General features: G+C 39.0%; 3 protein-coding genes across 6 annotated transcripts in view; 2 read left to right on the top strand and 1 right to left on the bottom strand.

Moving 5' to 3' along the window:
- The window catches only part of LOC137189718 (ecto-NOX disulfide-thiol exchanger 2-like), a 195,835-nt gene that overhangs the window by 108,793 nt on the left and 68,718 nt on the right, over positions 1-18,324 (bottom strand). The gene's annotated exons all lie outside the window — the stretch shown is intronic.
- sfxn5b (sideroflexin 5b) overlaps positions 1-18,324 on the top strand; it is a 341,220-nt gene that overhangs the window by 255,306 nt on the left and 67,590 nt on the right. The window lies entirely within an intron of this gene.
- LOC137189714 (E3 ubiquitin-protein ligase TRIM21-like) lies at positions 9,882-15,445 on the top strand. Its single transcript, XM_067599759.1, has 2 exons — positions 9,882-9,963; positions 10,089-15,445. The coding sequence occupies exons 1-2, from the start codon at positions 9,955-9,957 to the stop codon at positions 11,724-11,726; spliced, it is 1,647 nt and encodes a 548-aa protein (XP_067455860.1). The 5' UTR covers positions 9,882-9,954; the 3' UTR covers positions 11,727-15,445.

Here is an 18,324-nt window from a genome sequence, read left to right as displayed (position 1 = left end):
TATTGAGGGTTTTAATCAAAAATTGCTGGGGACCAGGACATAACTCTATTTAATGTGGCGATATATCAATATAATCATTATAAATACAGTAAGTTTACTTTGTTTTATCTCTAAAAGAATCAAACCAGAGACCGTGAAATGTGCAGAATTTGCATCCACAATCTGTCTCGTTTTAAAGTCTTATTCACAAAAGATTTTGCGCTAATGATATGCCGGCACAAACATGCCCATAAAGATTTGCAGCTGAGTGCACTTTGCCCTTGTTTTACATCTGTTTGAGTGAGTGGAGCGGTTTCCAGTGTTTCAGGCTCTTGTCTACATTTCAGCACACAGATTGGTCCATAATGAAAACTGCAGAGGGCACAAAAGCTTCAAATTGTGCTTTAATTAGCAGAGGTGCGCACACACAGGCATCGGTTAGGATCTGATGGTAATTGATGTTCTGTGTTTATCTACACAGATTAGGACACACAGATTCCAGGTTTATATGGTTGAATTGTTTGTATTAAAGCAGCTCTTATGAATGAATCCTGAGCTCCATCAGAACTGTCAGGACATTTTTATTTTAAGTAGCTGAAAGTCCAAGATAAGCCTGCCACCCCGTTCTTGATCCACCCCCATTGTCTGACTGAAGATTTCACCCTTGATATCATTCAATATCAATTCAATATCATTCATGCCTCACAAGCTTTGAAGATGGGAGAGAGAGATTTGAAGAGAGACAGAGAGATAGAGTGAGTTAGGAGTGAGTGTGCGCGCAGTTAACACCAACTATCTGAAGACACTAATAACTCCACCGTAATATTAGTGCTGGTTTTTGTGAATTAGACTGTTTTTGCAACAAGGCTTTTTTGCATAGAAAGAGGCCCATTTTGTGCAAAATGTATGAATATGACCTAATTTACATACATGCAAATGGAACAGGCACACTATGACGCTATTTGCTTGGCAGCACAGTTTGGGGTGCATTTCACACTTTACAAGTGCTTTGTGAATTACACATACTCTGTTTGTCTTATTTGTGCAGGTTTAGCAGCCACAAAATCCATGCAATCCTTTTGTGGATTTGGTTTTTAAGTATGGTTCATTTAGTGAATCTACATTAGTAAACTTCATGATGATCATCATCATGAAAACAACTGTGTGTATGTTGTGTTCAGTATAGATACAAGAAAAGAAATACGAAATTGTCACTTGTGTGAGAAAGATCAGAGAGAGAGAAAAAGAGGATGAGATGCCACACTTCTTGTTTTGGAGGAAATGAATTCTTAACTAGCAAAGCAGTTTGTCAAGCAGATGATTAGCTACATTTTCTCTGCACAGTGGATGTATGTGTCATTCTTATGGGTCAAGGATAGAACAGACACAGCTAAAATAGGAATCAAGAAACAGGTAGTGTCTTTAATTTAAATCCACCAGATGTCTAAAACATGAACATTCAAATGCTGTCTCTGTAAGACCCTGTAATTTTCAATTTGCCATTTAAGAGCTGATAATTAATATTTCAAGAGAGTAGGTAGAGGATAGCTGAGTCTTAGATAATGGCTTTCAGGACAAAAAAGGTTTTTATGAATAACCTTTACCTGATCATAAAGCTTACCTGTCTTACAAAATCAGCGAGAATACAGGCTTTTAGGTTGTGTGTGGTTCTAGAGATGATTAAAAAAAAGAAGTACTGACAAAATGCAAATATGTTGGCGTATTCCCAACAGATCAAGGCTCACAATAATAACGAGAGGGGTGGAGAGAGACAAGTAGAGCCATGGGCCAAGAGCCTGCTGCCAAACAACAATAAAAAGCACTTGTGTGTGATAGATCAAGCTGTGAGAGGAAGATGAAGGGCACACCGGGGTCAGATAGATAGAAATCCTCAGTGATCTCTCCCATCTTTCACAAAGACCGTCTGTGGTGTTACAGGAGACACTGAGGGGAGACAGATGGCACAGAGGGAAGATATTTAGTAGGAAGAAAGAAGGAAAGAGACAAAAAGAAGGAAAGAAACTAAGAAAGAAACAATGACAGAAGGAACTAGACATGGATATGTTATTAGACAATGAGTCCCTGGGCAAAGACACGCAAAAGACCCCCAGACTAAAGGCCATTTTTGTGTTACATTGTATTCATTTTGCGTCTCACTGTAGTCATTTTGGGTCTCTTTGTGGTCATTTTGTGTGTATCTGTAGTAGTTTTGAGTCTTAATAGTTTTTTTGCATCCCTTTGTATTTGTTTTGCGTCTTTGTAGTCCTCTTGCATCTCTCTGTTTTGAGTCTTTGTAGTTGTTTGAGTCTTTGTAATTATTTTTGCATCCCTCTGTTTTGCATCTTTGTAGTCTTCTTGCATATCTCTGTAGCTGTTTTGAGTCTGTAGTTGTTTTGCATCCCTTTGTATTTGTTTTCCATCTTTATAGTCCTCTTGCGTCTCTGTTTTGAGTCTCTGTAGTTGTTTGAGTCTTTGTAGTTATTTTGCATCCCTCTCTATTTGTTTTGCATCTTTGTAGTCCTCTTGCATATCTCTGTAGCTGTTTTGACTTTTTGTAGCTGTTTTGAGTCTTTGTAGTTGTTTTGCATCCCTTTAATCATTTTTGCATCACTCTGTAGTTGTTTTGGTCTTTGTTGTAGTTTTGTGTCTCTCTGTGGTTGTTTTGCGTCTTTTAGTCATTTTGTGTGTCTTTGTAGCCATTTTGCATCGTTTTATGTCTCTCTGGTTGTTTTGCATCTTGTTTTGCATAATTGTGGTTATTTATCTGTCTTTGTAATGCTCTTGCATCTCTCTTTGGTTGTTTTGTGACTCTCTGTAGTAATTTTTCTTCTCTTGGTAGTCATTTTTCTTCTCTTTACAGTCATTTGACTGACTTTACAGTAAGAAATATGAATAGTCACCTCAAACTGAGGCTCTGGACCCCTCTGACCCCTTGGGACCCTGAGAATGTGCCCAGTAGGCCCATTCAGTAATCTATCCGTGGAACTAGAGGGTCTAGCAGGACATCTGGGAGATGGCTAGTTGACCTTTGAAGCTTCAGCACTGCATGGCTGGCTGAACATGCTGCTAAACCAATCGAGAGAGGGGATGGAGGTGGTGGGAAGGGGTGCAGTGGAGTGGGGTGGGTACTCTACGGGTTAGGTGTGAACCAGGCCTTTCTCACATTAATCATGGTCAGGTGGAACACTGAATGAACCTGAGCAGCCACCCCTCCCCGTCCTTTACTGCAGCTTAAAGATGATGGAACGCCACAACCCACTGGGGCTTTCTGGGAGAACATTGTAGAACGCTGTAGATTACTGGAGAAACAGTACCGAGGAATACGCAAGGGAATGTATTTCAGAATAACACAGCAATACTTTGAACTGTTTCACTGGTCTGCTGAAGCTCACTAGCTTTTGCCTTCTCCTAGAAATCAATTAAAGAAGAGATTTACTAAACCTTATAGAAGTGTGACGACTGATGAGTATTTAAAAATCTCTCTGCCTCCCTGTGTGTCTCCTCTGCTATGGATCAATAACTCCTTTATACTGTCTATAATTGAAATGCAGGGAGCCTGAGGTGATTTAGTCAGCTTTAATTTCCTTGTTCGTTATGAATACAAATATAAGCCCAAGGACATCATATCTCCATTCATCAAACACACAAACACAGCTATTAACTGAGATGTGCTTCAGTATATGCATTGAATTCATCCATAAAGCATAGAAGGGCTGCAACTAACCTATTTTCTACCAATAATTGTCTCAATTAATCGATTAACCATCTATCTATAAAACATCAGAAAATAGGAAAAAAATATCCATTACAATTTCCCAGAGCACAAGTTGACATAATTTCAGATGTCTTTTTGTGTCTGACAGTCCAAAATGTTAGTCAATTTTGCTTGAAAAATGACTGAAACAATTAATTGGTTATCAAAATTGTTCCAGATAAATATTCCGTTGATTGACTTAACAATTAATCATCTAATTGTTTTAGCTCTAAAGCAAATTCATAATATTCTTTATAATATACTGTATATCCTAACATTTTTTTTTAATATTTAAGAAGCATCTCATTGGTTCCTATTAATAAACTGAATATAACATTCTCATTCAACACATGCCTGTGCATTAAGTCAGTTCCAGTTGGAGCAATATGTTCTTCCAGAGCCTTAAAGGGGGCTGAGAAATGTCCAGGATTCATATTAAATAAAAGGCAAAAACGCTCAAACCACTTCCCATCTCTCTCCCCCTACTTTAGTCAGGCAACTGTGCACTTTACCCTCAGAGAAAGGCAAAATTACAGGGGAAAGAGGGGAAAGTGGTGGCAGCATGGTAAAATGAGGAGGAAAGAGTGAAAGGAGCACAGGACCTTGTTAAAAGCCCCTCTGTGACAGCCAAGGAAAGGCTGCGGCTCAGAGTCATTAAATGTGGCTGAAGCTGGAGAGTGACTGAAAAAAGAGACGGAAGGACAGAAAGAGGAGGTTTCAGAGGGGTAGGGTGCTACAAAAGGAGGAGTGAAGTGCTGGTTTAAAAGGGGAAAATAAAGTATAATAGCTCATTTAGATTACTGGTGTTGGAAGCAAAACCAATGATCAGTTTGATAAACTCGTACTCCTACTACCAAACTTAACAGAGTTTTTACTGCAACACCGGAAATGAAACATTTAGCCTTGTGTCATGAAATCAGAAAATGGCTTGTAAAAATGTAAATAATATAACAGAGAATGAAGGTATGGAGGGAGAAGATACACAGTTTAAATTTCAGCTTGAGATTTTGTTAATTGAATTCGCCATGACCATTACTTTAATATAATCCTAATAAAACCTTTGCAGTAAGCATCAGTTAGTAGTTCACAATTCTTAAAGTTATCATTAATCTTTTTTTTTTTTTTAAAAAACAATGAAAACAAAATAAGTTGAATGTTACATCAAAACATGAACTGCAGATTTACTTTCACCTTTACATTGAACTGGAAGCTAAACAGCACAAACTAATAGTTTTTGGACAGAAAAGACACAAGGTTATCCCACTATACTGACACTGAACTTGAGAGCAAGATACAGTAGGCCTGGTTATATTTTCTTGACTTTGGTTCTGTCTGACATGTTTGCTTGATGAGCATCACCGATTTTTCTTTTCTTCCCTGTCAAAAATCTGTTCATCTTGTACTTGACATGTCATTTTGCTGTCTGAGTCTTGACAGCCTTGCTAGGCAGAGAATTCTTTTGTTTATTTATTGTATCCTCATTCAACTTTAGTTCCACTCCGCATTTTTCCCTTCACATCAGCACCACCCCAGCAATACCTCTATGACCCCAAGCGTGGCCCTCCCTTCAATATTAGGTCTTTTACACAACAGGAACTCAATGACTTGTAACCTGGAACTTCTCATAATCAGAAGCTTTAAGAACCTGTAAGATATTGGTTCTTGGTTCTGTACAAACCAGAACCTTTTGGATATTCATCACTGAAACAGAGACATCACTTTGGTGTTTGTGTTATGGGAGAGATAAAAATGGAATATGGGTAGCTGATATTGATTAACTTTCACGTTTACACATAATAACTTATAAATGTCAGTATCATTAAATTAATGGAAGGGCCCCACCCACAGTAGGAGGTTGAAAGACTGGCGCAAAGAGAGAGAATAAGATCAGTTCCCAACCCGCTGACACCTGGCTCCAGTGCCGGGTGTGTCCTTGTGGGCAGCTGACATGTCCCAAAGGACGCACCAGCAGTTTCAAGTCCCGCTCTCTCTGCTCTGTACCGTCAAACCAGCCCACAGCTCAATTCTCTCTGGAATAAGACAGAAGGTGAAGGTGAATGTGAAGAATCTGGTGGAGATGCAGCACAATGATTTTTGAGTGTCTTCCAGAAAAAATAAAATGAACGGATGTAACATCTGGCTGTGCTGCCGTACTAGTTAGAAGGAAAGAATAAAAATAAAAACACCAGTCTAACATTATTGAGAAGCATAATTAAACTAGCGTACTCCCCGACACTGAGCAAACAAGCACAGTTTACACTTACAAATGCATAACAAGGCAGCAAAGCACACATGATTTTGCTTGTATATTTTCTTGCAGTATTTACTCTCTGTAAGTGTGTGACATGTCATAAACAAGCTGTTGCGTTTCACCTTTCTGAGAGTACCTGGAACCTGGATTTCATACCTCCTGAGCAGTGACAAAATTTAAGCGGAGGAATCCACTCTGAAAGTAGGCATCGGCAGAACCTGCGGTAATGGCTACAAGTTACGGTTTGTTAAGTTTCTATATATTGGAAAAGGCTTAACCTAACATTTAATCAAGTGCTACCATCACAGAATAAAAGCTTCACATTATCATGTACATCTGCAAAATCTGCATTTCAGGGTTTATGCTTGTGCAAAAATGTTCTACAATTTCACTAAAATGAAGGAAACAAAAAGCTGTTATTCTTGCTTACTCAGGATCCGCAAACAACAAACGCTGAGGAGTTTTTGACCTCTATAACATCAAAAATATTCTACCTCATTGAGTCTTCAATCATTCGATCCTTGTTGAATTTTCAGTCACGGACACCGACTCTGGCAAATAGCACAAATGAATAATTCACCAGTTGGAGCAGCCTATCAGAGAAACTAACTCCTCTGGCGGTTTGGAGCCATCTCAGATGGTGGTGTAAATCCAACAGTCACCACACGCTTAATGAATAAGAGTGTAGATAAAATAGCTCAACAGCCTTTACATTTGAAGCTAAGCTTTCTGATCCTTTCAAATCTCCAGGCACCCCTCCAGGTACGAGAAAATGTCCGGTTTGACTTCAATGCAGGTGACTAGAATCGATACAATTCAAAATACATTCAGGTCTCAAAGAGATTTCTCAGACTTTGACATATTAAAAACATTCTTCAGACACCAAATATATTCCTATACCGACAGACCTTTCCTGCGTTCATTCAGTATTCATTTTCTATTTTGGTTTCAATGTGTCACTTAATGAACCTCAAATAACTTCTTAGCTGCTGGTGTCCCACATTTATCCATCCCTTTTCATATGACTGTACAGAGCCTAAATATCTTCCACCACACTGAGAAGAAGATGAGAAATGTTCTGGGTGGAGAAAAGATGTAATATTACAGTTGAAGATTTGAATGGCATGAATTGCCTCAAACAAGATCTGCTCTGAATTGACTTGCAACTCAGGTTCAGTGTTTCTACTTTGCCTGGCAATTTCGATGAAAAGGTAAAGTAGTATCTCCGCTCCCTCTTTCCAATGCTAAAAGCACTGCTTTTAACAAGAGCCACGGAAAAAAAAAAAAAACTGCTTTTAATCTGTGAACACCCTGACAAAGATGGAGTTGTCCTCACAAGCTTTTGAACGTTTCAAAGTCATCCTATCAAGGAGGGAAATCTCAAGCTGAGTGTCTGGGGAACAAAAACACTGGAGGGAGAGGACTCTCATTTGGCTTCAGTTCTCCTATAGCAGCCATGTTCCCCAGGCTGATGGATGAAGGGAGAAACTCATCTCATGACTAATTATTTATCTTCCCTCCAGAACTGTTGTGTCTGGGGGTTGGAAATAACACAAGCCTCTGCTCTGACCAAGTAGTAAACAAACTAGAATGATGGAGGTGACTGAGTCTCCTCTTCCTCCCTCACAACACTGTACAGCAGGGCTCCCATACATACACCCCATGGACAAAATCTGACAGGTTATATTTTCACCTTCCTATAGCTGAGTATATTTCTTAGGAATTCTATTACATTAAGAATAGTATGGTTTTATTATGAGTGGATTTATTAGGAGTCTAACAGCCTCCACTATTCAAGGCAAGACTATTACACCAGAAAAAAACAACTGTGTGATGTTAAGATATTTTTTTACTTAATACAAAACGCACATGCCATATTGCCATATTTATGTGGAGAGAGTTATCGGTTGTTGTAATCATTCCTCCTCTCTGAACTGGTTGTAAAGAGATACCTTTGTTGGGTGACTACACTGTAACAAATGGGGGACAAACTCCACATAAAAAATACATTCTGAGGATAATATGAGATTCTAGCAGTCAGGGTTAGCCAAATCAGATATGTCCTTGTCTTTGTATACAAATGGTCTTTGGCTGAACTTCTGAATACAGTTGTGCACAGGACAAGAGCTGTGGATTTTTATCTCTATCTTTTACAGAGCAGTTGCTGCTTAATGGACACTATGGAGGAATGATTACAGTGATCAATAACCCATTCAAAGAACATACGGCATGTGACTGTCATATTAAAATATACTTGAAAAAATCAGAGCCTATCCTTTAAGATGTCCCTTAATTGAGGAGATGAAAACCTCAGTATATGGACAGGGAGTGCCCCCACACTTTAAGGTTTATAATATTAATATAATGTTGTTTTGTTGATGTATTTTCTTGTATAATCTGAGAGTTTAGCCTGTGAACTGTTGGCTGTGTTGCAGTTTATATTTTAGGCTATAGGATGTGCTGCAGAGACCAGGCTTTACTGGATATTTACACTCTTTTAAAACTGAGCAGACACGTAGCAGGAGGCATTCAATTCTAATAGAAGAGGTCTGTGTCCTCTAGCAGTTTGAACTCCTCTAATCTCTTATTCATGTATTGAAGGTGAGAGGACAAAGGCACAGTTACAAGTCAGAGCCCGATGGGTCAGAGGACAGGGTTGAGGAGGCGAAGAAAGCGCAGGTTGAGAGATGGAAGGAGTGAGGGAAAGAAAAATGGGAGGAGAAAATCCCTCACTCCCTCTCATCCTGCGTTGAACCCATCAGTGGATCCTGCAGAGGAGAAGAAAGGCCTGGGTCTTGGAGCTCCACACAGACCTGGATCAAAGGGAATCCCCATCTGATCAAAATGTCGTTTGAATGTTTTATAGTAGCCAAGGCATTGAGGTGAGGCTTGAATAAGATGTGGCTCTAGAGAGCGTGATCAGAGGTGGCCTGTCATTCTCAGATGAGAATCTCACTTTGGGGAGGTTTTTTTTTTTTTTTTTTTCTGAGCACATGAACTTTATATACATAATTCAAAATTCTACATATGATTGGATTTTCAAAGTCTTGCTCTCTTTACATTATGTCTTGATATTGCCAGTCACTGAATTCATTAGTGCCTACTCAAGCTGCACCAGCTATTCACATTTACACAGCAAAGACTACAGCAAACACACGATTATTAAATAATGGAGCACTGAAATACTGAGATATGAGTATATACTGAGCATGCAGTGTACACCCACACACACACATATTTAAACACATACAAATGGAGTTTAACTGACATAACAAACTGTCACTGGAAGATTAAGTACAACATATCACTCACTTTCTTTTCCAATTTATCAACCATCAGTCGGTTTTTAGATCCTAACATCAGCATACCTTCCAGCAAAGCCCACTTTGCGGATGAACCCACATTCAGCAAAATATATACATTCAGCCATGCATGAATGCAGCTAACGTGCTGAAACCTCCACACAAACAGAGACTCTTTCAGCTCTGACAAAGCCCTTCAAGGATGCTGGGAAGCTATTGTGTTCAAAGCCTTGTTTCCTCAGAGGAGAGAGCGCAGGACGAGTGTATTTACAGTTTATTGTGCAGATACTGTCACTAAGCGCTCTCATGTAATGCAAATGCACGCACATACATGCATACAAACTCATTTACAATCTAGCATGTTGTGTTGCCTTGGAGATTTCATTTCAATTGTGAATACTGTTGATGAGAGAGATTTCTAAAGCAGTGTGGATACATCAACAAGTAAACAACATATCTTATACAGCTAGAGTGGATCTGAAAGAAAAAACAAAAGAACACTAAACGTGGGTCACCAGTGAATTGAGCCAATAAAGGGTTAACTTGTTCCAGTTAGATAAGGAAATAGGAGGAGACTGGTACTCTGACCTCACTACCGAAAGAGAAACTAGAAAGACGGAGAGAGACGTTTGTTTTTTTTCCTTTACACATCTGAAAGAAAAACCTACATGCCTCAGGTAAAGTTGCATTTTAACATATTTGCAATCCTGTCTTGAATGTAAATCAGTGCATTTCATACACTGACAACTGTACAGTAAACCTGGATTAACTCTTTTCACTATTTCACATCACATTTTTCTAGACAATGGCTCTTGCCAGAAGTCTAATGGCTGTGGAGAATTTCCAATGTTCCATCTGTCTGGATGTGTTCACTCAACCCGTGACTATTCCTTGTGGGCACAACTTCTGTCTAAACTGTATCACAGGCTACTGGGATACTAATAACACTGTCTATGTGTGTCCACTATGTAAAGAGGAATATAACACCAGACCAATGCTTCGGGTTAACATTATCATTGAAGAGACGGCGGCGCAGATCAAGAGGTCGGTTCAAGAGAAATTTTCTGGTAACCCTGAACAACCAGGAAATGGAAATGTGCTCTGTGGTGTGTGTACAGGGGCAAAGAACGCAGCCCTGAAGTCCTGCTTAGTGTGTGTCATGTCTTACTGTGAAACACATCTGGAGCCTCATCAGAGAATTTCACCCTTGAAGAAACACAAGCTGATCAATCCAGTTGAGAATCTGGAGAGCAGGATTTGTGAGAACCATAACAGGCCATTAGAGCTGTTTTGCAGGGTGGATGAAATGTTTTTATGCGAAAGCTGTAAAGAAAGTGACCATAAAACCCATAACATAGTGACTCTAGAGGAGGAGGCTCAAATCAGGATGACCAAGCTGGAAATAGAAAAGAAAGGCAGGGATCAGATGATCCAGGCACGTCAGCAAAAAATTGACGAGATTCAACACTCAATGGAGGCTAGCAAAAATAATGCAGAGAAGGCACTGTCTTGCAGCATGCATGTGATGTCAGTTATGGTGGAATACATTAAGAGAAGTCAAGCTGAGCTGACTGAGGTAATTGAGACAAAGCAGAAAAAAATTGAAACAAAGGCAAAGGGCTTCATTAAAGAACTGAAGGGAGAAATTAGACAAATAAAGGAGAAAAATGAGCAGCTTAATCAGGTCTCACTTACCAACGATCCCTTTAAGTTCCTTGATAATATCTCACATCTTACCATCACTCCGCCCCAGGTTAAAGACTGGTCTGATGTGATGGTTGACAGTGATCAGTTTACTGTGCAGGGAGCCATGATCACCCTGGAGGAGACAGTAACTAGAGAAATAAGGATGGTGTGTGATCCCGAGTTGAAAGAACTAAAGAGGCACGCTGTGGATGTGACTCTGGATCCTGACACAGCAAACCCCTTTCTCATCGTTTCTGAGGATGGGAAACAAGTCACGCATGGAGACAGGAGGAGGAATCTCCCAAACAAACCAGGGAGGTTTGATCAAGTCTATAACATTTTTGCAAGGGAGGGCTTCTCCTCAGGGAAATTTTACTATGAGACACAGGTTAAAGACAAGACTCAGTGGGATTTGGGGGTTGCAAACCAGTCAATCAACAGGAAGGGGGATATAAGACTGAGCCCCGAGAATGGATACTGGACTATTTGGCTGAGAAAAGGAAATGAGCTTACTGCCAATGCAGGCCCTGCTGTTAAACTCCGTGTGAAGGAGACGCCACAAAAGGTTGGAGTATTTGTTGATTACGAAAAGGGTCAGGTTTCCTTCTATGATGTGGACAGCAGGGCTCACATCTTCTCCTTCACCAGATGTAACTTCACCGAGAAGCTTTTTCCATTCTTCAGCCCCTGTGCGAATGACGGCGGCAAAAATTCAGCCCCCTTGATCATTACGCCTGTAAAATACAACAGCTGAAACAACTGATGGCTGAAACGAAAGAGGGGGAGAGAGTTGTAGAGAGATCAAAATGTCAGAACGCTGAAATGTTTTTATCTGTGTTTCCAGTGTGTCATTCTGTTTCTCCCATCCATCAGTGTCAATCCTGTGTGTCACTGTGTATCGCCTGTCACACAGACAGCTGTAGATCTCCACCAGACTCTCTATTCTGCCATCAGGACGCTCACTACGCATATACACATAACTCTGGGGGACACTGATACAGCCATTCTTAAATTACAAAAACATATCTTTATGAGCTGGCTGTTAATTTTGATACTTTAATGCTGCTTTTATCTGCCAACATGGCCATACCAGTACCAGAGCTAGGTCATTCACAAATTATTTATAGTATCTGTTTTGTTCTGCTATGAGTGCCATATATCAGGACTGTATATTTATCACATGATGGATGGGCTTGGTACTTGCAGCTGGTAAAAATAACTATTTTTGTATTCACAAAATACTTGTCTACCCACCTGACAGCACAACCCAAGGTGACCCCTAATACTGAACTTGCAATGGAAAATAAATCAGCACTCTGGTGTAATAACAACAACAACAGCAGCATACAGAATTGAATACAATAAATTAAACAGCTCTGGAGATTCAGATTTTCTAATGTGGCTCAGGATATGAAATTATGTTCTCCATGACTTGTTTCCCTAAAATAAATGTTATTTAGATGAAAGGGTAGTTATTGAATGGATCAGCCAAAATACTGGAGTCTGACTGGCACATAATACCATGTCCTCTAATTAAAATTAGGTAAACCTGCAAGGTGCAGGCTGTGGTTCAAATGCAGCAAATCTGCCTGATTAGGGGACTTAAGCAACTGTTTATTGAGCAAAGACAATTATATTATCTGTTCACTGGTGGATACATTTTAATTCTCTGTTGTTGTTTCTTTTAGTTGTGTATCTATTTTGTCATGTCTCTCAAATGATGTTGTATGTTTTAATCTTCTTTTTAATTTTGACATAAAGTAGCTGAGGAGGTTAGGAGAGTAACAATAGGTCCCTTGGCTCAGCAAAGGATGGAAATTAATGAACCTGCCGCATTTAGGAGGGGAGGGGCAAGTTTTTGTCCCAGCTGAGATGCATCAAGGAAACTTGAACTCTGTATGAACTTTGCACAGTTGCTGGGCAGAAAAGCTAAATTTAAGACATTGTTTTTTATACAGTGAGTCCAGAGTCACATATAGATCCAACAAGCATTTCGTTAGTGCGGGGATTTTTTATTGATTGTGTGCCTTTAACTTTTCTATTACTTGACTTTTACTCCTTTTTAGACGAATCACTGTTCATGTTTGATAAATACTTTTAACTGGTCATGAATACTCTCAAGCTGCTTGACATGCTTAAGAAAAACTTAGATATTGATAACACTCAGTGAAACATTTGATCTGAGTATCCATGTTTTACATATTTGTATAAGTTGACTGAAGAATGAATTTACCATTAATTTACTCAGCTTTGATTTTGATTGATTTATTGATTCATTATCAGTGAGCTCCAGATTTTGTTTGATTTATTGATTGATTGTTGCTTAGTTCTTGAATTTGGAGTTGTGATTCAGCTCATGTACAAAGTGTTATGACTGCATTTTTAATCTGTCTCTAATTTATGACTTATTATGACTGTCACCTTTGGAATTGAGATGACATTTCATACATTTTTTAAAATTTTTAATGATAAAAATATAATTATACCTTGCAAGACAGCTGGATTTGTGAGGTCATGACATCATGAGATCATGTGAGATTCCATCTTGCCTGGCTTCAAGTTATGTGCTTATATCCTATCAGTGTCCCATGAGGATTCTTGTGTGCTTTCATGAATCCAGCTGCCTCGCAAGGTAAGACGGTGATAGACAGATGGTTCATCCAATCACCTGCCAAGTATTTTTTTTGAAAGTGCCTGCCTTTTTCTAAACGGTTTCCAAGGAAGACTTCTCAGATGGTTCTGTGTAACAAACCATCTGGCGTGTCAGGTTAGTGAAAATAATCACCAGATTAATTGATAATGAATGGATTGTAAGGTGCTACCCTAGTACATATGGAACAGTACACATGTTGATGGACAGAAAGGTATCTGATGTCCACTATTTCATATGTGACTAAAACATAATGATGAAAAAAATAAAAAGAGATTTGAGGAATTGCAATAAGTGATATACTTGATTTCTTTATTTTGGACCAAACATTTGATAAAGTCTCTTATATACAAAATTCTGGCAACAGATAAAGAACTCTGAATTACTCCAATATGAAATTAAACTGCATCTGTCACTTTGCGAAATATAAACACAAATTAGAGACTCTCTTGACAGCCTGAGACTCCCACAACATACAGTTTGCAATTTTGCAACAACCACTCACAAAATAATCCATTACATTTCTCCCCATTGCAATTTGAAAAACAAAAACAATGTTAATTCAGCCTTTCACAAACAGGGGAATGAGATTTTAATGATGATTTACATGGATAACTGCATGCCATGTCTCAAGTGACAACAGGTTATCTACACAATGGGAAATATGTAGATGTTGCATGAATAGAAATCTTGGGTTACTGTCATGCAAGCATTAACAGATTTGTTTTACCGCTCTCACACTGGCCAATAAACAATAGTCAACAGGTTAACAGGTATTACGGGGGAACTTTTGATTTGAAATCAACCTTTTATTATATCACCAGATGCAAAAGATGGTGGGGATTCATCACCCAGCTCAAGGACACTTCAGCATGACAGCTTGCTCAACATCATCAGAGTTCGATCTTTCTTTTTATTGACTACTTAATAAATCAGTCAATTGTTAGTTGGTCTGACAGTAAGAATTCTGAAAAGCTACATGACGACCGAACTATAAAAAAGCAACAGTCACTTGTCTTTTCCTAAAAGTATTCAAAATATTGAAAAGCTTAGATCAGCTTTCCTACACTCACAATCTTTTCTTACTGTGGCTCTGTCAAGGTTTAATTGGCTTGAGGTTGTATTGTGAGAAGACTGAAACTGTTACAATGCAAATTAGCCCTTTTCAGTATTTTTAAAATGTTCTTTTTTCTTCACAATTCATGACTGACAGTATAATTTTTTATGCTACATCATCTAATGCTGAACTAACTGCAGTAAAAGCCTCAAAATGGTCAGTTGTGGTTTAAATATAATAACTGTAATTGAAATCTGGTCCATTTTAATATTGTCATGGAAACAGGCTTGTTATAATAGGTGCTAGAGACTGTTTAAGCAGTCTAAGGTTTGTGTCAGGAAACTTTTTATTTATTAAAAAAAAAAAAATCACAGTACTACTGTGCGAACATGTCTGTGGCTAAATGCTTCCAGTGCAGGTGCATATTGTGAAGCCAACACATCATGTGTAACTGCTATTGATCCAGTAAATGAATGAAGTCATGCTCCTTCAAAACACCAGCATCTTTTTAACTGTTCGTTCTGTTCACTTACTTTTAACAGAACAGCAGAGATAAGGCCATCCTGGACTGCTGATTTTTAGAAAAAGGATAATTCAAGCAGGATGTACAGGGGCTCTGAGGCCATCTTTGCTATGCATTGTTTGAAAAGAGACACCGCTGAGAAGAAGTGCAAGAGTGAATAATGAAATCTGTATGTGCATGAAAAGATCATAATGTGTTCGACAATCCTAACCCAATGACACAAAGCTTTCTATTTAAGTGTGCATGGTACCTTCATTTATGACTTTCCACATATTAAATGCACTAGTTTGATTCATTAGTAGCCTGATTTTATACTTAATCTTAAGTATAGTGACAATTGGTGTCACATGGTTGAGAAAGACACCTACAGACCTTTGAAAATTTGTGTCCATTCAGCTGCATTCAGTTTCATTACTGTATTCTTAAAGGACCACTTTACCGATTTTCAGCCTTATCTCAATACATCTGAATTAGGGATACAGTGCGAAAAACAATAACAGTTTTTTTTTTAATGTTGTCTGTGTCTCAAGGGCACAGCTTCAAAATCTGTTGTTCTTCCGGAAACCAGTGACATCATTGGTCCCCGGAAGGACTACAGGCTATTTCAACTCTCAGACTGTTATCTGTAGTGTCTACCATATCATACTACTAAATACTTTAAAATATCAGCATATTTGGAAGAAAACTAGTGTCATGATGCAAGGTTGAATATCACCCTGTAGAATCAGACACTACAGTTTGTGGATTTAGTGTCTGATTCTACAAAGACTGGAGCAACACAGCTGCAGCTAAACTAAAGTTAAGCTGCTAAGTTTATCCATGATTCATCCAGAAGAGCTGAATCTAACACAAAAAACAACTAGCTTTACAAAATAATGTCAAAGCAGAGATGTTGCAGTACTTTTAGGATTTATGGGGCCTAATATAGTGCTATGGTGTCACACAAAACAGAGTATGGAGGACAGAGCTACGGTACAGACGCTGCCGAAATAGACGTGCTGCAGCTGGGGGAGCTTTGCACCATTGACCCGCTGACTAGTGAGGATGGACAGTCAGAAAAAATGGAGACAGACTTAAAATTCTGCGGTTCAACCAACTCTGCGGGGCTTTGGTAAACCCAACTTTGTTTTCTGACAATATTATATCACACTTTAACTCTGAATAAAAATCCTGGCGCTTCAGCACCGACTGTTCAGATAGGAAGTCCCCGGGCAGAGGGATAGCATTTGCCAGGCAGTACTTCACCAGAAAGTATGACGTGAGAAGCTTTTGCTCCAAGGGTGATAGCCAAAATGAAACCGCAAAGCCCTCTTCAGCAGATAAGTGAGTAACACCATTGAAAAAGACATCAATTTAACATAACGATGCTTGGTGATGTATTGCTTGTTAACTCTTCATTTAAGTTACATTTTTACTGAAAAAAGTCCACATTTACCTACAAAATAGGTGCAGAATTAAACGGTGGCTCCTGACGTTATTTCATTTTTAAAATATCATCCATGTTGCTTGTCATACACATACAAACAAGTTTGGCATGAGTGTAGATAGTAACTTACCGTATGCGACTCATTATGCTTTGTCAGTCCAAAATGTGTGTGCAACTCTCAGTAAGTTTGCATTTATCCACAATTCCAGTGTGCTGTTTGTGTTATGATATTTGCACACCGGTATGAATGAGGAAACACATTTTGTAGTCTCAGTAAAGCACTCGTATTTTACTGTACTTGTCAGCTGCGTCCATAAGAACATTAGTATCTGATTGGACAGGATATGCGCAATGCATCCTGTTACATGTGGACGCTCAGCTTTCTCAGTCAGGAATTTCTTGCTTCAATTGACCACATTTACCATCAACATTGATTGGACATCCACATAAAAAGTGACAAATTTTCCCTTTAACTATGTGCACTTTTGCAGACAGGATAACATGAAAATAAGATATACAGTATATTTGATATGTTGCATGATATATTTTTAGTCAAGTCAGGTTTATTTATGGAGCACATTTAAAAACAACAGGTGTTGACAAAAGTGCTTTGCAGAAAAATGTAAAATGTAATGTAATGTAAAATGCAGTTAAATATTTTTAGCCATGGAAGTGCCTCTGAAACAGTTTAGGGAATGGGATAGGCATCTGTCTAGGTTCATTTGGAATAATAAAAGGCCCAGGGTTAGATATTCAACAGCTGCTCGGGGAGAGGGGGGGCATGGCTCTGACTTGTTTTAAAGATTACTATTTGTCAGCTCAGCTGGGGCCCCTGTGGTGTTGGTGTAACCCAGTTTATGAAGCTAAATGGAAAGAGATCGAGTTGTCTTTAATGGACACACCTATACAGTTGGCACTGGGATGCCTCAGCAGAGTAAGTGAAGTACTTCAGCTCCAAAATCAGTGGGTTGCTTTCTCAGTGAAACTGTGGTTACAAGCGGTTAAGAGGTTCAATCTCCACAGAGAGATGAAGCTGCTGTGCTGGCCTGCATACGATCCACTCTTTCTCCCAGCAGTTTTGGACCACAGATACAGATGGATGGCTAAGCAGGGCATAACTTCTTTGTGTCGGATGGTAACAAACAGAGACTTTAATGATTTTAAGGATAGAGAGCTGGACAGAGGAGATTTTTTTCGGTGCTTATAGTTCCGTAACTTTTTTTTAATGGAAGTGCAGAGCCGTGACTCTTTGGAACCCTCTAAAATAATTGAGGTATTTATTGATGCATACAACTCAAAAAAACACCAAAGGCATCGTAAGTAGACTATACAAGGCTATCACTTCAATGAATAAATCCTCAACAGATTACATAAAGGAAAACTCTGACCCGTTTCTTTATTACCCCTTACCAAAAATCAAAATCAAGTGGGACACGACACTTTTGCTGGAGGGAGTGTGGATCAGATTCGGCAGACCATGCGCATATTTTCTGGTCATGCCCATATGTTCAGCCTTTTTGGAAGGGAGGGGGAAATTTAGTATCAGGGATTCTGGGCCTGGACACTGGTTTCTCTTTCAATGAGCTATACCTCGGACATATCCCTCAAGGTCTTAGTAAAAGCGACACATATCTCTTGAAGATATTTAGAGTTGCAAGTAAAAAAACAATAACTAAATGCTGACTTCAGAAGAATC

Source organism: Thunnus thynnus, chromosome 9 (genome assembly GCF_963924715.1).
Source record: "Thunnus thynnus chromosome 9, fThuThy2.1, whole genome shotgun sequence".
Lineage (NCBI taxonomy): Eukaryota > Metazoa > Chordata > Actinopteri > Scombriformes > Scombridae > Thunnus > Thunnus thynnus.
This window is presented reverse-complemented; position numbering and strand designations above follow the sequence as displayed.